The 9751-nt window shown below is 50.1% G+C and overlaps 1 protein-coding gene across 1 annotated transcript in view; it reads left to right on the forward strand.

The window, feature by feature from the left end:
* The first annotated feature begins 115 nt into the window (after nucleotides 1-115).
* LOC102298988 (interferon alpha/beta receptor 1b) overlaps nucleotides 116-9751 on the forward strand; it is a 12233-nt gene continuing 2597 nt past the window's right edge. Inside the window, exons 1-5 of the mRNA XM_005933623.3 lie at nucleotides 116-318; nucleotides 5372-5510; nucleotides 6037-6227; nucleotides 8436-8596; nucleotides 9474-9618. Of these exons, the coding sequence (XP_005933685.1) occupies nucleotides 252-318; nucleotides 5372-5510; nucleotides 6037-6227; nucleotides 8436-8596; nucleotides 9474-9618 (703 nt within the window). The 5' untranslated portion in view covers nucleotides 116-251. The remainder of the gene's footprint in view (nucleotides 319-5371; nucleotides 5511-6036; nucleotides 6228-8435; nucleotides 8597-9473; nucleotides 9619-9751) is intronic.

A 9751-nucleotide genomic window follows, 5' to 3' on the forward strand; every position in this document is an offset into this window, starting at 1 on the left:
GACAGTTTTTAACTCTCAGTGATGCCACAGTGACACCGTCCCAGACCAAGACAACAACAACGGCGCAGAAGCGTCTCAGACCGGACGTTGATTGAGGCCCCGCCCATTCTTTTATTTTGAAAACCACGCCGGAACAGAACTCTGTGAATTACAGAGAGAGAGAGAGATACGTGCCGAGTCAGTCCGATCCGTGAGTTGGTGAGTCTGTCGGTGTGGACGTTTCTCGGTCCGTGGGTCCTGTCAGCGGCGCGATGTCCGCCGCCCCCCGCCACGACCTCGCTCTTCTTCACGGCCTCCTCCTCCTCCTCTTCTTCTGTGGTAAGTCCCGCAACTGGCTGCGTTAGCATAGCATGCTAGCCTCGGTCCGTGCTGCTTATTTACTTAATTTTCTTCGAAACTACAGAGCGAGGCTCACCTGTGTGCCGCGCGGGTCTCTCACCTGCCCGCGGTGGGGTTTATATTTGCGATTAAATGATCGTTTTAGTCCGCAGCTGTTTGTGTGCGTGTGCGTGCGCACAAACGGGAAGCAAACGGGTTAAACTGGCACGGACTGGCTCGGTGTCACAGTCAGGAATGCCAGGTTGGTGGGGCTGAAGGCTCTACGAAGCAGACAGTGTGTTAAAGTGGATAAAATGAGTGTGTGCGCGTGTGCGTGCGCAGGCAGCTAGCTCTGGCATAAATCAGCGGTGGCTGTTATTGGCGTGAAAGCTGTAATCATAATATTTCTGTGCGGTGACACATGATCAGAGAAGCCTGGGTGTTCGGGACATGAAGTCGATCATGTTTCACAGTGGGGGGGGGGGATTCCCTCTGTACAGGCGTCCCACGGGGGGGTTTTTACAGTGTATTTACCGGATGAAATGTATGATAATATTTCCCAGAGCAGGTTTGGGATGTGCGCTTCGTCTCATGTTATGATTGTGCGCAGAGACACGAAGATGCGCCTCGGGGTGCTGGACTGACTCACCTTTCACTTTGTCTTTCAGGATTCTTTAAACGGGAGATAACGGCGATAAAATAAGAGTTTTTATTCAGAGTTGTGCTCCTAAATACAGTATCGCAGTAAATATACTCCAAGTATTGCATTAAAGTTGTACTTTGTGTGCGCGGTGTTTTCAGTTTGTTGCCCGCGGCCGTGTCCGTGAGCTTTGATGGCGTCTGTGTTTTCGGGAAACTGATCTGAGCTCACTGCAGTTCCTGATTGTCTGTTCCTCATAACTGCTGGATGATGTAAATAGCTGACAGGAGAATGAACTCGTGGTGTTAAAGTTTCTGCAGAAATCATCTGTTCCTGGTAAACATAAATGGGAAGAGGTCAGAGATTTACTCAGGGACAAAACGATTTGACAAACAGCATAAAAACGTCTTGTTCCACTTCCTCTCTCGCCGCTCTCTTCTGCTTTTCTGTGAAAGACTGAGGCTGTGTTCACACTCAGGATAAAGATTGTCAAACAGCACCCACAGAATGAAAATAAACCTGCATGACTGTGAAACCAAACATGGAGGAAAAAGCTCTGTGTTTGCAAAAACCGAAGGCTGTTCCTGTTCCTACGTTTGAAGCATCAGAGCGGCTCTGAACCAGGCAGCGGGGTCAGCGTGCTCTGGTGTAAACGGTGACGGTCAGGAGGGCTGCCGCTCCTCTGCGTTATTGCGCTCACCTTTCGCAGGTGTGTCGATGGTGGACAAACCCCATGATCTGCTGGACGCCCACCATCATGCCACAAACAGGAACTTCAGATGTTCCACACTGAGCGGTGTGGAACATCTGAAGTTCCTCTCCACCTCTGGAGCTGGAACCCTGTGGATCGTCAGCTCACACTGAATCCATTTTAATCAGAGTTCAGCAGGTCCTCGTTCAGCTGCCAGGCGTCTGAGCTCGTTTGACCTGAAGCTGTCAGAAAGGAGGGAAATGATCGAGTGGAAAGTCCTCTTCACAGCAGTTATTCTTCCTTCACCCTTTATGTGACAGAAACTAGATCCGATGTGTGTCCACTCTGAGAAATCAGGCGATAAAGAAGGAAAAAACTTTATTAACCGCCCTGATCTCGCTGTGAGCGCAGAGCACACAGACGCTGTGAGAGCACGCTACTCTGACAGAGCTTCTTCTGTCTTGTCTGTTTTCTGTTTGTTGTCATGTATCTGTTGTGTGACTGCTGTGTGTGAGCGACACACACCTTTTATTGGGGTCAATAAATTGACCTGAATCAGTAAAATGTATCCGAGCTTCAAACAATTCTGTTTTTATGCCGGCGTCATCCAGCCCCACAGGTTCTCCCACTCTCAGTGTGATGCATAGTTTAGTGTGCACACCTCAGCCTTTGTCGTGTGTGTGTGTGTGTGTGTGTGTGTGTGTGTGTGTCGAATCAAAATGTGTGAGTACATCATGTCAACAAAGTCTTCATTTGGTGTGTTTCCCTTTAGTGATCACAGCTTCTACTGGTGTGTGAGGGTCGGCTCGTGCAGTGTAGGGTGACTGGTCGATAACTGGTCGACAACTGGTCGACAACTGGTCAACAGTCGGCCAGTGTGAGGCTTGGTGGTGCTTTATGGTTTAACGGTGGCCATAATAGTTTTACAGGGAGTCATTTAGAGTCGGTCAGCCTGGATGAACCTGCAGGACTCTGCTGACTTCATGACTGTCATGACAGGTTCCCAGTGGTCACATGGGTTTAGTACTGATCTGTTTCAGGTGGCTGCTGCTGTAACGCACAGCTCTCCCCGTCAGTGTGTCTCTAGTATTTGTGTGCAGACTCTGGTGCTGTGTGAGCTGCTGATTGTTGTGTGGATTCACTTTCATTTCACTTTGCCTCGGTGTGTTTCTCTCTGATTCATGACTTGAGTTTCACTGTGAGTCTGAGGCCACGCCTGTGTCAGTGGCGTGTCTCTGCAGGCTGAAGGACACTTCCCCTCCTCACCTCAGGCACAGATCGCACAGACACCGTTTCCTGTAGTTGTGTGCTTGCGGTGGTGAAGGCTGGCACGTCGTTACTCAGGGGGGTGAGCCGACACCCTTTGTTGAGCAACAGTTTCACCTTGAAGTTGTTCTGCTTTGGATTCGCATCAGTAACACGTTTGGCACACAGACCCCCCCACTCAGCTCGCTGTCACTGCACTGCATTTAACTCATATACACCATCAACATGTCCACGCTACACTCGCTTCGAGTACGTTTGATGCTTGCAATGAATTTTCCCGTGTTTCTGGTCCTTCAAAAGTTCAGCAGATCTCCACCTGCAGGGCTGAAAAACGTCAGCTCTGAGGAAACATCGAGTCAGCTTTAAAGCCACTGCAGGAGTCCCGGTCTGAAGACTCGGCCTGTGTTTGTTAAAGCAGCTGTGAGCAGCTGTGTGATGCTTCCTTTAGATTCCTTCTGCTGCGTACAAATAGCTCTGCTGTGTATAAAAGAGTAAAAGTGGTGAGAAAATCAAATCAGTCAGTTCTGTCCCACACAGTCAGTGATTTCACAGCGGCAGCACGTTGAAACATGAAATAAATGCCGTTCCTGAATGTTGGTGACTTCCCAGGAGCGCTCAGGCTGGGCCGCTGTGTTCAGAGAGGCGCACAACCCAGCGCTGGTACCTTCTCAAAGTGCATTGTGGGTAAACTTTGAGGCTCTTTGTCTGCTCGGAGCGTCGTCAGGCAGATACTCCTCACCGCTGAATAATCTCAGAGTGGCTGTGATTCTGGGGGATTATTGTTTTGTTGCTGTGGCCAGCACATCTGGATCCAGGTGTGGGGGAAGCTCTGTCTTTATCCACAGTTCCTCCTTCACTCTCACAAATGCTTTCTCGCTCATATTTTTATTCTGCTCGGAAACACCTGTGCTTTATTTTTGTCCCTGGGGCTGCTGGGTAAATAATCACTCTCACTCCCAGTGCGGTCAGGTTAGTCGCAGCACTTCCTGTTCCTCGGCAGACGCTGTGCTGGTGTTTTTACTCGATGTGCAGACGCTTGTTTTTGTGGCTGATACGATTATTGTTATTCTGATCTAGGGCTGTTCGATATAACCATATATATCGGATGGCGATATAAAAACGTCGATCGTTTCATTTTACGCTATCGTTTGTTTCGTGGTGTCGCTAAATAAACTGTTTACAGCAATATGTGTTCATGGTTCTGATGTCGCTGTAGTGGCTGTATTCATTTATTAAAGTTCTCTTTCTCTTATATTTAATATCACCACACTACGGACGGACAAGCGCCTGTTTTTATGCGTTGTCGTTAGCAACCACGACAGTAACAGCATCGTGTGTCCGCTTGTTTATGTTCCACATAAACCTTTCACAATAAAGCTCAAGATCCTGTTGAGACTTTTCAAAATAAACTGAATCACGTGAAAGATGCAGATTATTTACAATGAGAAGTAAAAAAGAGCCGCCAGGTGCTAAAAAATCAACCTTAGACTCAAACATCAGAACAGGCTTTTCCCCGCAGCACGCCGTGTGATAAATACTCACAAAGAAAAAAATGAATCGTTTCATGCATCGTTAAAACACTCGACTCCGGGTAAAGGACGCGCAGCTGGAAACACTTCACGCAAGTCGAGCTGCCCGAGATTCACAGAATTTACAGAAATTGTTACATTTTTGTGATTTATATCGTTGTCAGGACGATAGAATTCTGATATCGGGATGTGAGATTTTGGTCATATCGCACAGCCCTATTCTGATCGCAGCCACGTGGACCTGATTTACAGCTGCGGGGCCAGCAGCTGAGGACGAAGGAACAACATAAGGGTCATGTGACAAGTTGATGGCTATTTTTCAAAATAAAAGCCTCAGTTAGTTATAGGACCTAGGGATGGATAATTGGGGAGGGAATCAAACACGGGGTTCATGTCCCAGACTGAGGTCACAATGACCACCTGTGGACACCTGAAGACCGAGACTAGAGGCAAGATGGCGGCAGCTGATCTGCTGCGTGTGCACGTGCGTGTGCACGTGTTACAAACCCTCAGACCACACACATACACACACAGCAGGGCTATAGACTAACGTTTACTTCTGTAACTTGTCCTTTTCCCCATGTGTCTGCGATGACACCTGTAACCTGGGTGCACGTGACATCATTACTGGAGGTGGGGTTTATTTTCAAGCCATTTGAACTTTGAACGGAACATCTTCTTTGGGAATATCGTAGGCAATGTTAAACCTCATGTCGGCGTCCTCTGACGACCTGTTTGCTGCTGCCTGAAAGGCCGACGTCTCGGGACTACTTCCTGTGAGGTCGTGCTGACGACACTGAGCTGGAAAGATTTCTGTTTTTCTCTTCGCACACACATGTTGACTTTCTCAGAGAGATAGCGATATAGAACGCATAGTATGCAAACTGTTAACCCCACTCCAGCCAATCCTCTGTTTCTGTCCTGCAGGTGGAGCCGATGGATCCGAGGTGCCGCCTCCTCAGAACGTCATCACGAAGACCTTGAACACCAACTACACGCTGAGCTGGGACTGGCCGCCGGGCACTGCAGGGACCCACGCCGTCACCTTCACCACGCAATATGTGCCGTAAGTCTGAGAATCACGAGGGCGGGGCTTATTTACCTGTCAGACTGTGGACACCGGGGGCGTGGTCCACCTCACCAAACCAGCGACAGGAAGCTGTCAGAGAGGCTTACTGGAAACGGGCTCAGGCTCAGCCATCTCTTCCTCATACTTGAAGCAGAGCCTGAGCCCGGCTCGTGTTTCTCCTCTCTGGTTTCACTGGAAGTCATTTGAGACGTTTATTAACCACCTGGCCTGCCATCATGTGATCAGATAAAGACCTTTTAACTCCTCGCTGGTATTTTAATACGAGTTTAAGTGTAAGTCAGAGTGTGCTCCATGCCTCAGAGAGCCGTGGAGCAGCCTTCCTCTTCGCAGTCTTCCTCCCTCGTCCCCATCATCCTGCTTCCACAGGCGTTAACCTCCCAGCCCCGACCTATGAAACAGACACGTTTACTGAAACACGGCTGCTGTGTTGCTGTTGTAATTAGATTTGATTCAATGAAAGCTCTCCCTCCACTAATGTGTTTTCATGTTCTCGTATCCTCAGGAGGTACCAGCTGAAGTTTAAGAAGAAGAAGACAAACTGGATCACGGCGTGCAACCAGACGTCACACCGGTCATGTGACCTCACACGGTTCAACCTGCACTACCTGGGCATCTTCGTGCTCCAGGTGCGAGCCACCGTGGACGGGCAGCACTCGGAGTGGGCGCAGACGGAGTTCTGCCCCGATAAGGAGGGTAAGACGAGTGCTCGGCTTTCCAGGAACTGCGATGTGCACATGCTGCAGCAGCGTGTGAGCACACGTGTGAGCTCACCACAAACCATGAAAAACAAGGTGTTATGACTCAGAGGCGAACAGCCTTTGCACAGTATCGGTGCAACAGCCGAGAGCTGCGCTCAGCAGAGATAAAGGTCTCCAGCTTCAAATATGTTACTGTGAATCGTGCGTCCATGTGTGAGGCTCTCATCGCTGCAGTAAATGAACCAGAATCAGCCAAGCAGTCACAGAAAGTCTGTGCAGGTGTTCACTACACATCCTGGGACCTGAGCTCACCTGTTGTCTGAACCATTAGTGTAGATGCCCTCAAGCCCACAGTTCTGACCCAACTTTTATTCAACCAGCGAGTTTTTTTTATTTTGTTTTGTTTTTACCCTAAGTGACGCGGGAGTCTCTCTAAGTCGATGTCCAAGAGGTTTCTCAGCTTTTATTTACATTTCAGCAAAAAGTGTCACATCCAAAATGATTCATAGTCTTCTTAGAAAAGCCTTTATTGGCAACCTCGGATCAGTGTTTCACACGTCTCCACAGGTATTTTTGCTCCTCCATCTTTAGCAGTGAGCTCAGGTTGGAGGGTCTCCTCGCCCTGGTCTTTAGCTCGTCCACAGAGTCTCAGTTGGGTTGGAGTCAGGACTCTGGCCGGGCTGCTGCACAGTGTTAATGGTTTTGTCTGCTAACTGTTGGTTTTGCTGTGAAATGTCCGCTGGTGCCTGAGGCCAAGTGTCTCTGCAGACTGCCTGATGTTGTTGTTGAGAATCTTCGTTCATGGTGGCGTTCATGTTCGACAGTGGGGATGGTGTTCTTTGGGATCAATTAAAGAAACGTCATCGTTACTAAACAACGAAATTTTTTTCTTCCTCCGACCAAAACACAGAAGACCAGACGTCCTCTTCTTTGTCCAGATGAGCATTTGCAAAGGCCAAGCGGGTATTTGTGCGCCTCCTCTGGAGAGGTGGCGTCCTCCTTGAGATGCATCCGTGGAAACTGCAGCCACTGGAACTTTGGAAAGCGTGAGATGTGGCCTCGTGACAGTGTGTTATAATTATGGGCTTGGCTGTATTTGCCTAGCTGAGCCTGCACTGTGTGCTGCCTCACATATACCAACATGCAAATATGCAGCCCGAGCAGCGGAGCTCTCTGCATGTAGACGACCGACACCGCGAACGCGTCGCATTGATTTGAGTAATCGAGTATTTCATCGATTGTGGTCTGTCGCCTCACAGTAACAAGGTCCTAGGTTTGAATCCAGGCTGTCTGCATAAAATGGCAAAGCCTTAAAATAAGTATGGTAGTCCACCCCGTGCCCCCCTTTAGACGCAGCCCTGCCATGTAAGGATGAGTCTGTTCTGACGCCTGTGGCTGTAAGTTAACGCCGGGCGATGCAGAGCTGGAACGGGCGCTGCTACAAACACATTTTGTTTCTACCTGTGGAAGAGGCTCCGCCTCTTTGTCGACAGACTCCATCTTAAACTATGACATCAGACTGCAGGCTGCGTGGGCACGCCGCTTTCACACACGTCTGCACTGCAGCGGTTTATTTGTTGTTTAGTGCGGTGATAACATCGAAGCACGCTGTGAGTTATTATTCAGTGCAGCCTGATATCACTGATCAGAGCGAGGCGCAGGTCTCAGGTCAGTGTGGGCGTCTCCAGACTCACCTGCTGGTTTGTACCTGTGCTGATGAAGATGACGGGTCAGGAGGAGGAGGAGAGGTTTATGTAACGCCTGCTGAGTGTGTGATAGTAGAAAATGTTCCTGCTCTTATTTTTCTCTGTTCAGCCTTTGAATGTTACTATTAATATTTTCTGTTCTTTTCCTCGTGTCTTCATCTCTGTAGATGATTTCAGTTGTTTTTGTAAGATTGCAGTCAGGTGTTGCTTAAATCTGCTGCTGGCGTCAGACAAGCAGAAAGAAAGAGGAAGGAAGCAGCCGACGGGAAGAAACCAGGACAGCTGTCACGTCCTCTGTGCTTGTTATTTCAGCGTTGGCGGCCTGAGCTAAAGTCCAGCTGCAGAGGTTTCAGGCCCTGTGCAGTGAGACAGCAGGCTGCCCGGGCTCCTTCAGTAGACGGTCACATGGTGTTTAAGGACCGCCTCGCAGGTGTCAGAGCAGGTGAAACACCTGCTCATCAGGTGAATAAATGTGATTTCCTCTCTGTCCCGTCTAGCGGCTCTGGGGCCTCCCAGCAACGTGACCCTCGCTCCTGCTGGAAGCGACCTGGACGTGGTCGTCACCGACCCGCTGACCAGCAACAACACTTCCATGAGGGAGCACGTCCCCAACCTGTACTACCACGTCCAGTACTGGGAGCGCCAGGCTGATGGGCAGGTAGGAAGCCCCTCCCACTTCAGTATTACCTTTTCTCCTCGTGTGTGTGTGTGTGTGTGTGTGTGTGTGTGTGTGTGTGTGTGTGTGTGTGTGTGTGTGTGTGTGTGTGTTTGTTCTCGCCTCCCCATGACGTTTCGGTGGAGAACAGATGTATTTCCTGTGTGAATCTCGCTGTACTTCCTGCCGTACTTCCTGCCAGCTGGCTGCAGTTGAGCAGCGAGCTGAAAACTGGTTTGATGAGGAAGAAACGGGTCACTGCAGCACGTCCCAAAATAAGCCGAGCGCGTGACGAGCGAGTCGATGATGAGGGTTAACGCCACACAAACACGACATGCACGGAGGAATCGGACAGCTCAGAGCCTCACACAGAAACACGGTAACCTATCAGAGCCCACCACATCTGTAGAAGGACCCGCCCCCTCGGGTCAGCTGACTGACTCAGACTGTACAAAGGTGGTCGAGTGAGTAGACGGGACACGTGAGCGTCTCAGGCCTGTGTGTGTGATAAAGGTGATGATGAAGACGTGGTCCAGCTGCAGAGGTGCAGCCTCAGTGATCATGTCGGTGACGGTGGGAGCACAAACGTGTTCAGCACCAAACCCCCAAACGCACAGGAAACCACACAGACGTCACGTTTACACTCGTGGTGGAGTTTAAGTTTGTGTGTCTGTGTGAGTTTCACCCTATCACACACAGACACACAATCACACACAAACACGCACACAGTCCTGTTTGCAGTCTGTCCTGATTGGCTGCAGTCAGGCTGACTATTACAGGACTGATGATGTCTGACTGCATGTTGATGCTGGTGCGTGGCGGTCCGCTCAGAGTGATGCTCTCTGCCGTTACCCCTCTGACCTTTGCCCCTCCCCCTCAGGCAAAGCGGCTGAGGATCAACACCACCATGGTGACGCTGCCGGGCTTGAAGGCGTGGACCTGGTACTGTGTGAGGGTGCAGTCTCGCGATGACTTCTACTCGAAGACCAGCGACTTCACGGTGCCGCACTGCATGCAGACCGAAGGTAACGCCGTCACTCTCACTAAGCTTTGCTTCCTGCAGCTGTGACAGCACAGCCCCTCTCTCTCGCCCTCTCTCTCTCTCTCCCTCTCGCCCCCCTCTCTCTCTCGCCCTCTCTCTCTCTCGCCCTCTCTCTC

This window comes from Haplochromis burtoni, unplaced genomic scaffold (genome assembly GCF_018398535.1).
Source record: "Haplochromis burtoni strain Fernald_Lab_line unplaced genomic scaffold, NCSU_Asbu1 Contig_170, whole genome shotgun sequence".
Classification (NCBI taxonomy): domain Eukaryota; kingdom Metazoa; phylum Chordata; class Actinopteri; order Cichliformes; family Cichlidae; genus Haplochromis; species Haplochromis burtoni.